Genomic DNA, 21199 nt, shown 5'->3' on the forward strand with positions numbered 1-21199 from the left:
ACTTCTTGAAATGCCTCTTTCCTAGTGGAAAATATTCAAGATCCTGCAAAAGTCAATATAAATTGTGCATATAAATTCATAAAGGCACATGTGTTTTGCAATTTCTTTTTACATCAAAAGTATAATGACTAACATTATTATTTCATTTCTGCAGATAAGATGACACTAGATATAATGTATCATAATGGAGGACTTATCTTAGATTCAGTATACCTCAGTTGAGTAACTTGTTACACTTTTTAGAATAATGTAAATTTATATAACAGTTTAAGGTTTACAAATGCTTTTCTCACAACACTACCAATACATCAACTATGCAGGCATTAATATCTTCATTTTAGTATTCACTTCAGCAACACATATACTAAAATGAGAATAAACAGAAAATTAGCATTATCCTTGTATAAAAATAACAAAAATTTGTGAAGTGTGCTATGGTTTGTTTTCTTTTTTTAGTTCTCAGAAAAGGCAATGGACTAGATGTACAAAATGAAACATATGATTTTCAGACATGGTCAAAGCACTAATTAGTTTTCCTTGGCTATAGCTATTTGTCACAAATAAGAGCTTCCCCTTACTGGGGACAAGAATTGGATAGTTGTAGAATAATGTAAAAAAAAAAAAAAAAAAAAAGAAAAGGTCATCAATGAAACTAGAAAACAAACAAACAAACAAACAAACACAGAAAAGAACTACCATCCAAAAGGGGACAAAAAAGCAAGGCAGTTTTGTTACTATAATGTTATATTTAATACAATCAATCAATAATCAAATAACATATGTCAAGCACTTATGTGTTCACACACATATGCAGATGACATGCACACACATATAAGCCGTAGATAATAATACACTATAATTTCAATTTTTTTTCCATTCTTGATATTTAATGTTCATGTTTGATAAGAAAAAACTAGATTTTACAGAAATGGAAACTAAAGCTCTGAGACATTAAATGATTTGTCTATAATCATAAATGGAATAGTCATCAGAGCTAGAAGCCAAAGCCAAGTTTTCTGATTCTAAATCAAATGCCCTCTCTATTACCTAAGACTATCTTATCATCTCTAAAGTATTACCAATATTTCAATGCATACTTTGGGGTAAAAGCAAAGAAATTTTATTTTAACATTTGCTGGTAGAAAAGTTTTCATTTTTCTTGAAAGAAGTAAACCAGTGTGTTAAAAGATTAATTGAAGGCTATATATTTATTAAAAATTATACAGTTCAAGGACTATTCCATGGGGAGGAAAAGTCATCTTAAACTTAAAATCATACTCAACAATTATATTTTATTTATAGAATATTTTTAGAACAAAGGTTATGTTGTGATTCTTAAATAAGCATTTTTTTTTTAATACTAAGATCCTTACATGAAGAGAATTGTACAAGAGCCAAAGAATATAACTGGTTTCAGTGGTGGTGGTGTTGTTTAAACTGAAGTCCACAATACCCACATGTCCCAGTTTTAGTCTCTTTGTCCTGCAAAAAAAAGAAAAGTAAACTCTAAACACAGGCACCAATATTTTGTTACTTCATATATTAAAAAAATCTAAAAATACTATAAATTAAATACTATAAAACAGTTGTAAGTTAGAAATTTGTAATTAAATATTAATTTTACAAAGCTTTACATGAAGTTATTCTTTTATGCAAACAACAATTAATATGTGTGTGAATATATTATGTGTGTGTGTGTATTTGGTCCTGACCTATGTTTTGTCAGTATAGGCCACTCCTGACACTAAAACTCCACATCAAACATAAATAACTTACCTATAATATATACCCTTAGGGAGTTATGTAAGACACAGAAAATTAAATTAATTGATTTGCCCTTCATAGCAAATAGACCAGTGATACTGAATAAACAGAAGAGGACTTCATATAGGTTGTAGCGACATGGATTAGTCAGAAGGGAACTTAAACATGCAATATAGTGAAGGCAAAAACTTCTAGATTTGCCAATAAAATGGACTCGGATTAAATACAAGTGAGAAGCTGAGAATTACATTGACATTTCAAGTCCGAATTATAGCTGGAAAATGGTGGTACTCTACAAACTTAATAGGAAGATGAGAAGAAAAACTGGGAATAAATGACTCATAAAAAAGGGAGATATTACAAGAAAATCTGAAGAATATGGGACATACTACCTATCAGATTTATGAATAGGTGAACTATTTAAAAGAAAACAAAAGACAGAATCTTGTGAGATATATAAGATAATTTTAATTACATTAAGTTTAAAAGATTTTATAGAAATAAAACAAATGTAGCCAAGATGAGAAGGAAAACAGAAAACCGAGGAGAGGGAGATGTATAAACCATTCTTCAGATAAAGATTACTCATCTCAAATATATAAAGAACTTTGTCAAATTTATAAGAATGAAAGACATTCCCCAACTGAAAAATGGTCAAAGGATATGAAGAGGCAGCTTTTCAATGAAGAAATAAAAACTTATAATCATATGAGAAAATGCTCTAAGTAATTAGTGATTCAAGTGCAAATTAAAACAATCTTGAGATATCATATTACATCTATCAGATTAACTTAAATGACTGAAGGACAAAGTGACAAATGTTGGAGAGAATTCACTGTTGTTGCATTTGAGCTAATCCAATCATTTCAGAGAACAATCTGGAATTATGCCCAAAGAGTTACTGAACTGTCTATACCCTTTGACCCAGCAATATTAGGTCTGTTTCCTAAGATGATTAGGAAAAATTAAAAAAAAAAAAAAAAAAAAAAAAGCCTTAATGTTCTAAACTATTTATAGTAGCTCTAACTAGAAAATGCAGATATGCCCATCAATAAGGAAATGGCTAAACAAATTTGTTCATGATGGAATATTACTCTGCTGTTAGAAATCATGAACTCAGGCAGCTAGGTGGCACAGTGGATAGAGCACCAGCCCAGAAGTCAGGAGGACCTGACTTCAAATCCAGCCTCAGACATTTAATACTTCCTAGCTGTATGACCCTGGGGGCAAGTCACTTCACCCCAATTGCCTCCCCCACAAAAAAAAAAAAAAAAAAAAAAAAAAAGAAAGAAAAAAAAGAAAAAGAAATCATGAACTCAATTTTAGAAAAGCATGGAGAGACCATCATAAAATAATGAAGAGTGTAATAAGCAGAACTAATAGAACATTGTATACCCTAATAGTAATATTTCTTTAAGAACAACTTGAGCAACCAAGTCATTCTATCACATGAAGGAAGATGCTATTTGAATCCAGAAAAAAATACTGCTGGAAATGATGAATGGGTTGATCTAGAAAAAGAAGGAAAGACTAGGACTTATGAATAAAGATGCTATTCACCTTTAGAGAAACAAATGATAGCAGAAAAAAAGCATAGTATGGTCTTACACATGTGTGTATGAGTGTGGGTATATATGTACATGTTTAGCTATAAATATGTGTACACACATCTGTTTATCTATCTCCACACTTAACTACAGCCTTCTTGGAGGAGCCTGGGGAGAATAAACTAAAAAGCACAAAATAGAAAACAAAAGAAAACCAACAAGGAAGCAAAGAAAATATGGGCAGCTTTGAAAACAATGAGTATTATTTTTTACATAGGTTTTCTTGAAATGGAATTCTATTGTTTTATACAGAATCTTCTCTTATGGTCTGCTGTGTACATGGAAATTTTTTTTTTCCTCATTCAGCATTTAATTATAAAGAAAAAATAAAATCTGAGCCAAAAAAGTTAAGTATTTTTGTGAAAGATAAGGAGTTATCTTTTAAATTTACAGCTAGCCAATTTGAACTGCCCAAAAGGTAGCTGGTAATACCAAACTGTAGCTCACAATAAAGATTATGACTATATCTAAGGCTCTGAGAATCATCTGTATAGAAAAGATATAATTGATTACATCACCAATCTAAATTTATGGGCCCTCTGAAATCCTTCACAGATCATATGAAATCCTTCACAGTGATCATAAAGGAAAAAAAGAAGACGGCTCAAAACAAAATCTTGGATAATTATCCAGTGAATAAGCAAAAAATATCCAGCAAAGGAGAATGAAAAGGATTATATAAGTATGTGAAATGTATATCATAGGCTTTTAAAAAAAGTTTTCTTGATTCATTTTGCTATGTAACAAGTCCAATGGCTAATGTTTCAAGTTATTCTTAGGAATTAATCAGAGATAGTATAATACAAAATGCATGCAATTCAAGTGAATTTTGAAATGTAAAAACTTTCTAAACTAATGTCAATCAACAAGCATTTATTAAATGACTAGTATATACTAGGCAATGGAATACAAAGACAAAATTAAAAAAAAGAATTTTAATCTCAAGATTACATAAATACATACAAAATACATAAAAATATAAAATAAATGTTAATTAGAAAAAGAAGGCATCAGTATGTGGGAGGAATTAAGGAAATGCAATTATGAAAAAGGTATTGCTTAAGCTGTATCTTGAAAGTGAAGGGTGCTAAGGGAAAAACTTATTTCTTGCTTCTCCATTTCCCCAACAATAACCCAACTTTTTCCACATTTCCTTTGGATCTATAAACAAATGAACTAAACTTTCCCTGAACAATTATCTTTCCATTTCTCTCAATGGCATTAATATGTTTCTCATAACTACCATATATTCCTGATGCATAAAAAGGCACATCAAACTTTAAGAAGGGCTCACTTCTAAAGTTTTATACATTACTCTCTCCATCCTACATCTTTGCATCACATCCCCCAAGCACTTTGCTGGGTCAAAAGGTATATATGTATATAGTTTTCTAATTCTTTGAGCATAATTCCATATTGCAATTCAAAATAGTTGAATCAGTTCACAATTCCACCAATAATCTATTAGTGTCCCAACTTTTCCACATCCCCTCCAACTTTTGTTATCCCTCCCATCCCACAAAATGTTTTTTCCTATTATCTCTACCTTTTTCTTGGTATTTTTATAGACCCTAATAAATCTTCCAGTCTAACAAATTAACTAGATATGCAAAGTGGAGGGGATTGTGTAGTTATATATATCTATAGAGGTGCAGAGTTGAAAATTATAGGTTAGGTAGAGTCGACAGAGAAAACTGTACCTAGGCCTGATGGATGAGATATAAAGTAAACAGATGATACTGTAATGTCAAATGGTTAGGAAAAAGACTTGCAGATTAGTAATAAAGGTGCGTTATGAACAGAGCAATCACAGAAAACTTAATTTTAAAAACTAAGCACAATAAAAGGACAAAGTAGGATACATTACCAAGTTTATATACACTTTTGGATGACCCAGAGCTCCTCCTCCACCATCACATGATATCACTCGACTTTCCACTTTACTCACTGGTTGCTCTGCTATCAAATCAATTGCAAAGTTTTCATTTACCTAAAGCAAAAAAAAAAAAAAAAAAAAGTAAATTGTTTTTCATACCACTGACAGGAATTTTCAAGATTAAATTAGAATTTATATAAGCAACATTCTGAAAGACTCAAGAACTCCATCCTCAGAGTGGTTACTTTCCTCTACCAATATAGATGGAAATTTCTCCAACTGGTAGATAACCTGCTAGTAAAAAGTCTTTCCACATTTATATTGTGTAGTCCTGAGATGACAAACAAATCAACTATCATTAGATCTATCTTTAAAATATTTCCAGTTAGTAAAGCCTACCAGAATCTGTGTTCCAATATTATGATCTTCAAAAGTACAAGATCACCCTTTGAGGCAGTACAGCAGAACTTTAATGGAATAACTATACTGCTATTCTATAGATGTTAAAAAGTCAGTTCTTAGCAAAAATAAATTTTTAGTATTTGTAGGATTTTTGTCTTTTTTGTTTTGTTTTGTTTAAAAGGGGAAAAAAGGCAACAATTTTACAAATGGTGGGAATTATATAACAATTATTATGAATGGCAGTAACTAAAGACAATATTTTTAAGATAACAAAAAATAATTTTACCATAATTTGATAGTATTTTAAAGGAAAATATTAATATTTAGATATTTTAGAGACAAACTTGGTTATTCAAATGCTAACAATGTACTACTTTTTAAATAAGAACATCAATTGTTATATCTGTAGTGATTCAAAGAAAACTTTTCCCTCAGAAAATGAATACTGTTTAATACCTTAACTTTTTAAATTTAAAATAAATGATCTAGTATGGTTAACAAATTATTCTATTTAATCAAATATTCTGATTAGAAAATGTCATATTCAACATACATGAAAAATAATTTTTAAAAGTTCTAATTTAATAAAACTGTATTAAGTGGTTTATTTCATTCCTCAGAATGAGCTTTGGACAAAAAAAAAAACTTTTTTAACCTAATCACTTAAAAATTATATATTCTATAATTTCATCTAGTTGTAATTAGAGAATATTAGATAGCTGAGTATACCTAAAGCTGCCTAAGATAAAGAATGACAGTTTTTATTTAAAAGAGGCAAGAAAGATTTTAAGTCAATTTTCACTTTCTCCAACCCCCCTCACCTTCCCAAAAAAGAACACACAAACTATTAATCTAGGACAAAAAGATCAGAGTGTGTCATCAAAAATCTACTTTTCTATATCATTTTGGAAGTTAACAAATATCAGCCATCTGGACAGACACCAAAATTAATGAAATTAAGCCTTTTTATTTACTCATAGTATAAAGGACAGACACTGGAGAAACAAAAATTTTTAGATTATAAATTTTTAAAAGGCAAACACATTTTATATGATAGTGAACAGACAAGGAAAAGCTAGAGTCTGAGGAAGAGATGTGGAGGAGCCTAACTTTTTTTTTTTTTTTAATTCCTTCATGGAAAACAGAATTTCAGGAGTTTGGCAAATTGTCAGGGAAAAAAGCATTGTGGCAGAATGAAACTTAAGAAAAGGCTTGTAGGCAGGAGTAATATAATGACAGAGTCTTAAGCAACTCTTTAGAAAAGAAATAAAAATGGAATCAGTTGAAGAACAAGACAAAGGTTAAGTGAATATTATCAAAGGTGAATTAAGAGTTTATTATTATAACATTTATATAGCATTTTAAGGTTTATGAAAGACCCTATGGTATAAAATGCAAAGCTTGTTTGTTATCCATAAGGCAAACAGCATCTAGAGACTGATGATAATTATAAAAGTAGATTTTTTTTTTTTTGCATAATGCTTTAAAATTTGCAAAGCACTTCACATTTTCATTTGATCCACAGGACAAGGGAGGGGGGGAGTAGGTAGTGTTATCACCTATATTTTATAAGATGAGGAAACTGAGGCTCAGGGATATTACATAACTGGACCATGGTCACATATGAAGTAAATGTCTAGCAAGATTCAATCTCAAGTATTCCTGACTTCAAGATGGTCAAAGTTCTGGGCCCCCAAAATATATAAAATATTATCTTGAACTGAAAGGTCAGAAGTGTCATTAAAAATCTCCTTTTCTATATTATTTTACAAATCAAATGGCCACTCTATCATACTGCCTCTCTAAATCCAACAACTGATCTTAAAAAGGTAAGTATATTGATCAAAGAAAAAAGAACACAACTCATAAAGCAGTTGTGAGAAGTATTACAGTCAGATGATGACATAAAAGAGGAAGGTGTGAAGCAGAAGTTTCATTTTCTAATAAGAGATATCCACAGTGCAGATTAAGTCTGTGGATATGAAAGGAAGGAATGGATTTGGGATATGTTACTTAGGATCACACAGCAGGATAAGGCTAGAAAAGATGGATGGAGCAAAAGGACAATGACACTTTCAAAATGACTGAGGTTCCTAGACTCAGAAAGATGGTGATAAGGCAATCATCTACTTTATGGCAAAAGCAGGAGAGGGTAGAAAATGAGAAGATTTGCCCTGGACATATTTGAGTTGGTGATAAGATATCCCACTTGAGATGTCTTGTGACAAGTGCGATTAGACTACAGAGACATAGCCTCGTGTGTTTTCCACATACTGATTGATAATAGCTGAACCTTCATGGAAGACAACTAGGAAAAAAACAGCCGTCATCTATTGATACAAATCTCAGTAAGGGCCAGAAAGTATGCTGAGACAAAAGAGAAAGTTTATTGAACACACTGCAAATACCACAGGGAATGAAATGGAAGAGGAGGAAATAGCATAAATAAATATACTGAATAAAGGAATATTATGTTAACAGGGCCGGAAAAGATGGCAAGTGCTCTGGTAACACAGCCAGATGAATAAAGGAGTTGAAAAAGAATATTTGAAACCAGTGCAATCTTGTATTCAACATTAAATACACTGTCACTTAAAAACAATTATCTTGAGAATTTTTGCAAAGTCCTACGTCAACAGTGTCAAATTTGTCAAGACTACAAATAAAGACTGAAAAAGAAAATAATAAAATTTTATGCATAAAAGACTAAGAAGCTAAGTATTTCAATAATGCTCTTAAAGTTATATATGATGACAGATCATAATTTTCAAAATGTTTTTCTATAATGTATTTTAAATTGTCTGTTACATTTTAATAGACAGGTGAATATGAAAAATGCATGTTTTCAAAAACTAAACTTACCCAATAAAAAAATTCTATTCTCACTAGTTGACAGGAAACACAATTCCATGATAATCAACAGAATAACTACAATTCCTTAAACAAACTACCATTTGAGCAAATCCCATTCTCAGTTTTCCCAGCCTCTAATATTCTCTCCACTTTCAATTCTACTCTGCACTCAACAGACTATATTCACCCTGAGATGTGAACCCAGATCAAATGAAATAAAGACCTTCCCATTTAGGGAATGTTAGAACATTGACTAAGAGTGGCAAAATTTCCCATATATTCATTTTCTTTAGGAAACAGAGTTGAGAATTGCTAAGAAATGTCAAATAACTAAAAACTATCTTTCTTTGCCTATATAGCAGTGTTTCTATAATTCTCCCCTTTGTAATATAGTAAAAATGTCCTACCCCTGTCCTGTCCTGTCCTCCCTTCCTCCCCTCAATAAAACAAAAAGAAAAAAATGAAAAGAAAAAAAAATGCAGGATCAGGTAAATACAATAAATCTAAATACAATATAACACTATTTTTTATAGTTTTATTAATTTTAGGTAAATAGAGCTATCCTTAAGTTATTTGTGAAACAAGTCTATTGCTTCTAAAGATACATTAACTGGGGGGAAAAAAATCTCTTATTAAAGTGATTTAATGTTAGTTTATCACTCTCTTTCTAAATCATGCTTAACCAGAGATGGCTTTATCTGAAATACACAGACAAATGACACACCAACAGAGACAGACAGACAGACAGACAGACACACACACACACACACACACACACGTATGTGTAATTGGAATAAAATTGTCTCAAATATAAACAAATACAAGGTTTTAAAGAAGTAGAGAAGTATCATAAAGAAAGCACTCTGAAATTTATAATTTACTATCATTATTAGTTTAAAAGCTTTCTTCTTAAAAGTTCAATTTCAAGGTGAAAGAATTTATAATAAAATGCATTTATGATAAAACAAAATATCAAGTTGTGTAGCATTATACTAATGCTGTATTACATGATCTTTTAAACAGAATATATTTGTTGACAGTCTTGTCTCTCCCCTTACAATGACATCCTTATAGTGTGGTATAAAATGAGTGATGTACGGTTCACCTCTGCTACTGATGGACAAAGCAACTAACCATACAAATGAAGTCTTATAGTTTAAATAATACAATGCCTAAATAAGTGACAAAAATGTCACATAGGCCACACTAACAAACAGATAGGCACCAATCATGGCAGTTAAAGAGAGCTAGCCATCTCCTTGAGGGAAGGGCATTTGATGCCTTGACATTTCTGACTGACAAAGGGCATACACTACTGTCATTTATTGCAGTACATCTGAAGGGAAATCATGACCCTCCAATTATTATTGTCTGGTTCTTGAAATTCAGTTCAACTAAAAGAATGTAAAGAATGAAATAACAAAAACATTCATCTATAATACAAAAATTGTTATTAAATACTAATGGCATGTCAAAATAATGTCTTAAATTTTTCAATTTTATCCACTATCATTAAGGAAATTTTAACTGAAAAAATTATTTTATGAATACTATTAATGGTTGGAATGTCTGATGCCTTGAATATTTCTGATTAGCTGGCTTTCCTAAGCTTGTGACACATCATGTACTTTCTACTCTATCCAATTCCTGCTTTGAAGCAAGAAAAATACCTCTCTGCTTTGGTTATTACTAACAAAGCCTTAAAGACATTTTTTTAAAATAAACTATACATATTAAATATTTTGTACTAAAATGAATTAAAAGACAGGACTTTGATTCAAATGGCACATTTTAGGGACAGCAATTGCTATGAAACATTTGCTCTGCCAAATTCTAACAAAAAGAGGAGTTAGAGGAGAAAAATTATCATTTAAGAGACTATAGAAACTGAACAACAAAGATAAATGCTAAAATGAAAGTGAACAGTAAGATAGATTAACCACAAAACTCAAATACTAAACTGTTTCAAAAAAGTATTTTTAAAACTAATGATTCTTACTAAATTCCTAAGTTTAAAATAAATCATGAGTAAAATTACATTTTAAAATTAAGTTTAAAGTTTAAATCTTAAATGAATAGATTTTAAAATACCTATTATTTATATTTATACTTTTATGAAAACTAATTTTATAATGAAAAAATGACAGTTCTTTAATAAAGATTTTCAACTGAAAGAGTTGAAAAAAAAATTCAAGAGTGGTGAATTCAGACACTTGTACTGATTTGTTTAAACTGGTTTTGAGGGACAGAGTTGTGAGTTGTTCAGTGATTAATCTTATTGGCGCCTAGCAAGAGAAAGGACAGATAGATAGAAAGAGAGAGAGAGAGAGAGAGAGAGAGAGAGAGAGAGAGAGAGAGAGAGAGAGAGAGAGAGAGAGAGAGAGAGAGAGAGAGGAAAAGAAACACGCAAGAAATCCTGGAGCAACCATAAAGGATAAAATTAAAGGACAACTGACATAGCTTATTGACTAACCCACTAGTTTCATGAACCTTGGGGTTTATAAATTCATATTTTCAAATATTTTCCTTCTAGTCCTTGAGTGTATATAAATTATTTTTCTTCTATCCCCATTATTTTTGTTAGATTACCCTTTGAAAGCAGACAAGAGACAAAAATTCAGAGTTATTCACAGATTTTTAAAATGTGACACCTGGGCATTCATACTTTTTAAGCCAAAAAAAATCAAAGTTTTCATGTTATGAGGATCATTTAAGGTGAGATAATGGAACAGATGCTAAAACAAATGAAAATGAAGAAGCTTAAAATAAAAATAAGAAATCTCTACATATGTAATTTTTCATAATCTAAAATGCATCACTTTGGAATAACAATTACAAGCACTACTTGCCAAGCATTTTACATGTGTCATTTTACTAGATCCTTACCACAACCCTAGAGGTAAATGCTAATATTATTCCCATTTTATATATAAGAAAAGGGGGAGTGTGACCTGCTTAGTCACAGAGCTTGTAGGAGTCTGTGACTAGATTTGAATTTGTGTATTTCTGACTCCAGACCCAGCACCCTATTCAGTACATCATCTGCTGCCTAATTAACTAATCACTTGGCTTGTATACTGCAAAAAGATTGTTACATAGATTCAAATACATATATATGTTTATTCTTAATATCTTAAAAACACAAGTTATTTTGACATTTGGGATTAAAATAATGGGATAATCACCTGTCTCAATAGCACTGAATTATCTAAACTCTGTTATAGGTGATAGGTGACTATCATAGGTAATAGAGTTAGTATAGTGAAATGGTTAAAAAAACAAAACAGACAAGCAGCCTATAACTAACCCAAATTCTACTACCTTCACACTGAGAGAACTTGGTGACACATAAGACTGAAGAAATGTGACAATGGTACCAGCAGCAGTAGAAATGGAAAAGGTAGTAATAGGATAGAGGGGGGAGGGAGAATGGGGGTAGCAGTAAGAATAGTAGAAAAAAAACAATATATTTATTGTTTTGGAAAATACTTTCCTCAAATTACTGTGAAATATTATCTATCAATATTTCCATTTTATAGACAAAGGAAACAAGCTCAGAGACAAAGTGATTTTAACTATAGAGGTATATGTAGCAAGGGAAATAGGATGAAGTAGTTTCTTGGCTCTTTTAATCTCCCCAGAATTGTCAGAGTTTTGCATCAGTAAAACTTAATCAAAACATATATAAACATGTTTTAATTAAAACATATATACAAGTGACACAGTGGATAGAGCATCAGCCCTGGAGTCAAGAGGACTTGAGTTTAAATTCAACCTCAGACACCACCTCTATAACCCTGAATATTACGGTGCCTCCCCCCAAAAAAAGTTATATAGAGATTATATAGACATAAATATGCATGTTCCTAATTGGCAGTGTTTATTTGTTGCATATACCCATATACTCACACACCAAATGAACATGATCAACTAGGAATTTTAGTGTAAAAAAGGGGAGCAAATTGTGAAGTCAAATCTTATTCAGAATGTTTAACACAAAAACAAGTACCAGAATGATGTGTAATTCACTGACAATAGACATTGTTCACCATGAGTTAAATAATATGCTAAGTACTATGGGAGACACAAAATATAAAATAAAGAGGCTACATTCCAAGAATTTAAACTCTCGCTGGAAAAATAAACCATGTTTACATATTAAATAGTACAGAAATGAGTAACAAATGAATGATACAAGCAAATAATATCAAAATTGAATAGATAGAAATGGAATGGTATGATAATAGAAACTGACATTTATATAATGCTTTAAGATTTTCAAAGATCTTTACATATTTATCTCATTTGATCCTCACAATAATAAATAGGGATCACTATTCTTAATTTACAGATGAGGAAACAATGTCAAAGAGGTTAGGTGAACTGTCCGTGGTTCCAGAGCTACTAAGTACTAGAGATTTAAAATTGGCCTCTGAATTTCAAATGCAATCCTCTTTCCATTACCCTATCCTACCTCTGTAGGGTTGGGTTACGGATGAAAAAAGCTTCATGTATTCGGTGAATTTTAAAACATGAAGAGTATTTAGAAAAAGAGGAAAGAGAAAAAGGATTCCAGGCAAGAAACAGGATAAGCAAAGGTTTAGAGACAAGAAGAAATGTGAAATGGATGGAACAGAAGACCATCAATTTCACTGGTGTATTAAGGAAATTCCGTGTAAGCAAACTCCCTCTATCAATTCAGAATGGCAGCTTTTCTGCAAGCTGATTTAGAGATAAGATACTAAGAGCTTAAGTGATCTGCCCAGGGTCACAAAACCATGTGACAGAAGCAAGACTTCAAGCCAGGTCCTTCTGCCTTTGAGGCTAGCTCTTGAAGAATGGGGGGGGGGAAAAAATTGAAAAATTGAAAAATGAAAAGAAAAGACAGGCTATAATTGAGGACACATGGGGGGGGGGTGAAGGGGGGAGAAGAGACCTATCTGGGCAAGGTCATTAATTCCTTAAAAATAAAGATTACATCACCTTATGGAAGGCAATTTCACAGGAATGGTTATAAATGAGCAACTGGCTGAATTATGCTAGAGTTTTGTGATAATCATAAGGGACTTCATCATAATCTATGAATAACTTAATTGGTAAATGATTTCTTTTTAATTGCAAATCAGTGATCTTATCACTATAAGGAGTTCCCAGGGAAGAAAATGCCCAACTATGGATATCAACAACTGTTCTGAAACTTAATAAAATTTTAGAATTGCCTGTAACATTTATGTTAAGTGACTTGTACAGGGTCATCAACACAACCAATTCAACCAAGATAGAAATTGAACCCAGGTTTCTTGACTCTCAGGCCAAATGTCTAAATACTACATTATACTAAAATTCATGAAATGACACAGTGGGCCAATGATGGGCCATGGAAGATAAGGGATAAGCTCTCTCCAGGAAAATGTACAGAGACAGTAACAACAAATGAATCTTGAAGATCCACACTGTTAGAAAGCAAAGGAATAAAAAAAAATTAATGACAATAAGCCATGATAAAAGATAAAAAATATGGGGTGAATTAAAGAAACTTTTTTTTCAAAGTAGCAAAGATAAAATGTTCAGAATCTGAAAAGGACAAAAGGTGCTATAGAAAGTTATTTACAAGTGATCTCCTCCAATATTTACAGATAGACAAGAGGTAACTAGGGTCAAGAATCCAAGAGGAAGAGAGTTACTCTTAAAAATGAAGGAATAGTTCTTCTGAGACAAACTCTTCTGTTTTGTATTTAAAGCCTTTCACAATCTAATTCCAACACACTTTTCCGACCTTATACATTATTTCCTTTCACATACTATGTAGTCTGCCTAAAAAAAGATTTTCTTACTGTTCCTCACATGTCACTCCATCTTCCAAATCCATACCTTTGTATATACAAGTTTTTTACACCAAGAATGCACTCATTCTTCACTTCTCTCTCTTAGAATTTGAAGTTTATTTCAAAACTCAGTTTAAGTGCCATCATCTAAACGTCTTTCAGGACTTCAAACCCAGCATTCTAACTAGCTCACCTAATCTACTGATATAATACAAAAAAATTATCAGATGGATTCAAATATATATGTATATTTATCCTCAATATCCTAAAAACACAAGCTATTTTGATATTTGAGATTAAAATGAACAGGAGCATGGGGGAATCCCTGCCTGAACAGCACTGAATTATCTAACTCTTGCTATAAGTGATAGGTACTTTCATAGACAACTTTGGAGCTAGGTCAGAAAAAAGGGTAAAATATCTCCAACCATTAAAGCCTTTAACCCAAAAATAACCTTGTTTTTTAATATTGTAAATACTTGTGGGTATCTTGCCATTTCTGATAAAACATAAGCTCCTTACTGCCTTGTCTGATAGAATACAAATTCTAGGACAGGGCCTGCTTCATTTTTTTCTTTCTATTCCTGGCAATTTAACAAATGGCTAGTATATAATCTAATCATGCTTATAACTGCCTGCCATCTGACTGCTAGGTACCAGGGAACTAAGAGACAGAATGTTAGGCCTGGAGTCACAAAAATTTGATTTCAAATCTAATCGCAAACATTTCCTAGCTTTGGGACCCTGGGCAAGTCACTTAACCTGTCTGCCTCAGTTTTCCCATCTGTAAAAAGTAGATAATATAAGAACCTACCTCCCAGGGTTGCTATGACATCAAAATTAGATAATTTTTTAAAGCCCTTAGTACACTGCCTGACATATAATAGGGACTATATAAATGCTTCCTAATATGACCAGAAAAAGACACATACTCCAAGGTAAACAGATTGAAGGGGGAAGGTTATGCTAGATAACTTTATCAACAGAAGAATTAAGAGATTGAGAAGAGCAGAATTAACACATTTTTAACAGCCACAGTTAGACTGACAGTGAATAAAGAAAAGATGAATACCCATACAAATAATGACGAAGCCCATAAGCAAGAGATAGAAAAAGAAATTATATTTAAAATAACTGTAGAAAAAATAAAATACTTGGGGATCTACCTGCCAAGACAAATCCAAGAACTCTATGAACACAATTACAAAACACTGCTCACACAAAAAAAGTCAGACCTAAACAACTGGAAAAACATTAATTGTTCATGTCTAGACCAAATTAATATAATAAAAATGACAATCCTGCTTAACTTGATCTATTGGTTCAGTGCCATATCAAACTGCCAAAACATTATTTTATAGAACTATAAAAAATAATAACAAAATTCATCTGGAAAAACAAAATATGAAAAACATCAAAGGAATTAATGAAAAAAATATACAAAAAGATGGTGGCTTAGCAATACCAAACTTAAAACTATGTTATAAAGCAGCAGTCATCAAAAACATTTGGTACTGGCTAAGAAATAGAATGGAATACTGGAAAATAATGTCAGAAACTTGATAGACTTAAATTTCACACCTCATACCAAAATAAGCTCAAAAATGGATAAATGATTTGGGCATAAAGGATGATATCATAAATAAATTAGGAAAGCTAAGGATAATTTATCTATCAGATTGCTGTAGAAAGGAAGAATTTATGACCAAATAATGAGAAAACATTGCAAAAGGCAAAATGGGCTATTTTGATTACATTAAATTTAAAAAGTTTGCACAAACAAAACCAACAAAAACAAGATTAAAAGGGAAATACAAAGCTGGGAAAAAATCTATTGCCAGTGTTTCTGATAAAGGTCTCATTTCTAAAACATATAAAGAACTATTATATTTATAAAACAAGTCATATATATTTTAACATATTTTGGATTACTTGCCATTTAGAGGCGGAGGTAGAGGGGAGGGGAAAATTTGGAACACAAGGCTATGTAAGGATCAATGTTGAAAAATTATCCATGCATATATTTTAAAAATAAAAAGCTTTAATTTAAAAAAAAATAATAATTAATTTAAAAGAATACATGTCATTCCCCAATTGATAAATGGTCAAAGAATATCAACAGATAATTTTCAGATGATGAAATTAAAGCCATCTATAATTATATGAAAAAATGCTTTAAATCACTACTGATCAGAGAAATGCAAATTAAAATAACTCTGAGGTACCCCTTACATTTCTCAGATTGGCTAAGATAACAGGAAAAGATAATGATAAATGTTAGAGGGGATGTGGGAAAACTAGGACACTAATACATTGTTGGTAGAATTGTGAAATGATCCAACCATTCTGGACAACAATCTGGAACTATGCCCAAAGGGCTATAAAATTATCCATACCCTTTGACCCAGAAGTGCCATTACTGGGACTATATCCCAAGAAAATCATAAAGGAGAGAAAAATGAACCACACGTGCAAAAAATGTTTGTAGCAGCTTTTTGTGATAGCAAAGAATTGGAAAATGAATAGATGCCTATCAGTTGGGGAATGGCTGAACAAATTGTAGTATATAAAGATGATGGAATATTACTGTTCTACAAAAAAATGTTTGAACAAGCTTATTTTAGAAAAGCTTGGAAAGATTTATGAGCTGATGCTGAGTGAAACGAGCAGAATCAGGAATACATTGCACACAGTAACAGCAAGCATGTGCAATGGTCAACTATAAAAAACTTGGTGGTTCTTAGTGGTTCAGTGATCCAAAGCAATCCCAAAACACTTCGAACAGAAAATGCCATCTGCATCCAGAAAAAGAGCTAAGGAGATTGAATGTAAACCTCTCCCATGGTTTTTCCCTTTTGCTCTGATTTTTCCCTTCCAATAATTTGTAAAGTAATGTGCATTAAAAAAAAATATAAATTGGGGCAGCTAGGTGGCACAGTGGACAGAACACCAGCCCTGAAGTCAGGAGAACCTGAGTTCAAATCTGGTCTTAGACACTCAATACTTCCTAGCTGTGTGCCCCTGGGCAAGTCACTTAACACCAATTGTCTCAGCCAAAATAAATGAATGGATGAATGAATGAATGAATAAATAAATGAAATGCTAGGAGGAAAAAAAAAAAAAAAAAAAAGATGAATAAGAGAAACTGCTGAGTAGCATCTAGGACTCAAAGAAATCTATATAGTATATATTTATATTGAGTCCAGGTCTGTATAGTTCTGTGATCTTTTCTACAGATGAAACTGTATGGCCTAAATTCCAAGTGGATAAAGCAGACAATAAGAATGATCAGTGTGGCAAAAACTCAAGATGGCAAAAACAGTTTAGTTAGAAACATAGTACCCTTCATGGAATCCAAGACAGGCATAATGTGAAAAGTAACCAAAAATAGGTTAATTGCTTCGGTGATTACAGGTGTCTCTAGGAAGGACAAAAAGCTGGTTTAATAATAGATAAAAAAGACAAGTTTTAACTAAATCAAAATGAAAATGAGAAATAGCAAGAATCTATTTCTTTAAAGCAAGGAATTAAATAGCTGAGAGCCAACTGAGAATACAAAGATAAAAACAAAAGTCTCTCCCCTGATATATGGAGAGGAAAGAAGCTATACAGTGAGAGGTAGAATAGCAACATATGCCAACAGAACATCATTTAGATAGAAAATGTAATTTTCACTTGAACTAAGAGAGAGAGTTACAAAATACAGACCCAAGCCCAATCCTAAAATTCACTCATTGGTGACAAGAAATAGTGTTAGGTAGTAGAAAACAAGAACTTGCCTCTAACTTGTCACATTAATTTGGTCTAGACATTCAGGTCAGAATGATTCATATACTACTTCCAGTATCTATATTGTTATATCCAATATACAAGCCAACCCAATTTATTTAAAAGAAGCCAAAAGAAAAATTCATATTCCATTAGATGAATCAAACAGAAAGTTCTGATCCCCTCCCCCCTCAAAAAAAAATTAGCATTTGTATATTTGAAAAAGTTTGCATAGGGTAAGAAATAATTTCAGTTTATGAATAAAACTCAATTATTTTTCTTCAAATGAACAATGTAGCCACCTAGACATTTTAAAAACAAAAATCAGGCTTCACAACTACACTCTCTAAAAGAATACATTTAATATTCTGAAAAAATGTACAGTAATAAATCATTTTAAGACTTTCTGTATTTCTCTTTAAATGTACAATTTAGCATACCTTTCATTTCTTTTACCTAACATGTTATTAGAATTTTATTAAGACAACTTTCTTCTAAAAGATATAAGCTTACCTCTTTCTGGCGACCAACGAAGCGAATCCTCCTGTAATCTTCATCATCATAAACCTTTGAAAATAAAAAGTACTTTATTTTCACAGCTTATACTTAAAAACAATAATATTTGTCTTATCTTAAGCATACTTATCAAAGTAAACTCTAAAGTTAATCATATTGTGCTTCTCTAAATAATCAGATAATAGAACCACTTTAATTTTAAATTTTTTAATCCCTTTCAAAACACTTTCATATGTTATTTGATAAACAATCCTTGATGTTGACAAACTTAGGAACTTTGTTAAACAGCTAAAAGAATGAGTTCTCCACTAGCCTAAGAGGAAAAGTATCCTTTAAAAACTATTCATCCTTCATAAATATTGCAGTTTAAGGAAGCTTTACCTCAATATTTGGACAGTTACTTACTAATCTAACAAGGTAAAATGAGGAAATCTGTAATCAAAGGCACAAAATAAAAATATATACCACTTTGAAGTGTAAGCATCTGTTTCAATATATTTTTAATGAAGCATAGAGATGGTAAAGTGGAGTCAGTTCAAATCATGTTTCATATATTTCCTAGCTAGGTAACTCCCAACTCACCTGCTCTGTCTGCCTCAATTGCCCCATCTGTCAAATGGGGATAATGATAGTACTTCCTTCCCAGGGTTGTTGTGAGGCTGTTGTAAGGAATTATGTAAATATTTACAATAATAATAATAACTAATGGACACAACTATCATTATACAATTAATTTAATGAATGCTTGTCAGAATAATGTAAATAATGAATTTCAATTTCTCATATTTTAAACACCTAGATTTTATAGTTTTAACCTACAGTGTGCCAGGTGATTTATTCAAACTTCCACTATCCACAATAAAACAATTTTTTAAAAATTACCCAAAGAATGATTAAATATGTTTTTCTATGCTGAAATATGTGAAGCTGCTTCATCATAACCAAAATAACTGCACAAAAAATAAACGGAATGTTTTGGATAAGAAAGGACATTAAAGATTAGAATATTACACTTATATACATGTAGAAATTGTACAGTACAACAAACCTAGACTAAAACAGTTCACTTTATTGCTTCAGGCAAATTCAACACTAATCATTTTCAATAACTGAGGGTCAAAAGTATTTAAATTCTTAGCAGGTGCCCAGCACAGAAGTGCTATAGCTTAAATAAAATGTTCATAGCTTAAATATGTTCTTAGCTTAAATAAAACGATCTTTAGCTCTGACCAAAGTGATCCACTTTATGGTTTTTGTTTTTAGCAAAAAAGTGGAATAGAAAGTATTTTTATAACATAAGTCAAAAACCAACCAACCCGAGGTCACGCGGAATGCCAGGAGCAGACACTAAGCGGGAAGATTGTGTGTTAGAGTGCAGGGAGAGGGTCTCGAAGAACTCGGAGCTAGGCGGAGCTTAAGAGATCGGTTATTTAAAAGTGTAGAGCACAAGTGGGAGAGCCCACAGGTCCCAGACTAAAATGTGTCGGGGCGGGGGAGGAGGGACTAGAGAAGGGGACCGGGGAAGGGAGAAGAGGGAAAGTGATAGAAAAGGGAAGAAAAGAGGAGGGAAGCGGGAAGGTCACTGACTGTCCGCCCGAGCCACAATCCCTAGGAGTACACTCAACGGGGCCAAGGAGCATCAACATCACAGTGGGGTGGTGGGGAAGGACGAGAAGACCCTCTTTCCTCTCCTACCCGTTACCTGGCCCGTGTGGGTAATTTTCTCCCCCGTGGGCGAAATCTTCACACCAAAACACCTGGCAGCCACAGGGAAGGCCTGGGAGGCCCCGAGGCTCCGGCTCAGAAAGCGCCCGAAGGTCAACATCCCCGCCGCCGCCGCCATCTTCCACGGGATGACCCCGTAACCCCGGCGCTTTAACAGCGCGAAAGAGCGCTCGCTTCCGTAAGGTGTTTTACGCATGCGTAGACAATCGGAGGGAATGTTTGTTTTTGGGAATTATTTCTCGCGAAGAGAGGAAGAAGGAGTGGAAGAGCGGAAGGAGAACTGGCTGTGGGACGAGGGGCAGAGAGGGTGGGCAGTGAAAAGAGGAGTAGATGGCGAGGGATCTGTGGGTGGCGGTCGTGGAAAGCAGATGAGTTTACTGGATTCGAGGTCGCGCAATTGACTGATTATGTCTTAATCTTTCCTAGAATCTCTTAATGAGGCAAACAATTAAGAGATTTGATTTTGGGCGAGTTCCTTAAATCTCTGGGAATCAGCTCTCTTCTGTCAGATGACGGGGTTGAATTGGGGGTTCTCAAACTGGCCCGCCGAGGGTTTATGCGGCCCCGTAGATTATGGCAAATGGGCTGAGGGGCGGAGACAGAGTGTGAGCTTTTGTTTTTACTATAGTCCGGCCCTTCCACAGTCTGAGGGACAGTGAACTGCCCCCCCCCCCCTTAAAAAGTTTGAGGACCACTATCAGTGGTCTTTGCTGCAGCTCTCATCTTACATTTTTTACTTTTTTTTTTTAATTTTAATTTTTATATTTATGTTTATTTTATTATTTTTATTTTTATTTTCTTTACTTTGCGACTTGTCCCGGTCACACAGCTGGTTGAATCTCCAAACACCAAGCGTGACTGTC

General features: G+C 32.6%; 1 protein-coding gene across 1 annotated transcript; it reads right to left on the reverse strand.

Moving 5' to 3' along the window:
- Nucleotides 1-726: 726 nt before the first annotated feature.
- Nucleotides 727-20504, reverse strand: NDUFS6 (NADH:ubiquinone oxidoreductase subunit S6). Its single transcript, XM_074279157.1, has 4 exons — nt 20314-20504; nt 18609-18662; nt 5239-5361; nt 727-1482 (listed from the first exon to the last, which is right to left on the reverse strand). Exons 1-4 carry the CDS (start codon nt 20452-20454, stop codon nt 1414-1416), a joined length of 387 nt encoding a protein of 128 aa, XP_074135258.1. The 5' UTR covers nt 20455-20504; the 3' UTR covers nt 727-1413.
- Nucleotides 20505-21199: the final 695 nt, after the last annotated feature.

The sequence above is a fragment of the Sminthopsis crassicaudata genome, chromosome 1, assembly GCF_048593235.1.
Source record: "Sminthopsis crassicaudata isolate SCR6 chromosome 1, ASM4859323v1, whole genome shotgun sequence".
In the NCBI taxonomy this organism is placed as follows: Eukaryota; Metazoa; Chordata; class Mammalia; order Dasyuromorphia; family Dasyuridae; genus Sminthopsis; species Sminthopsis crassicaudata.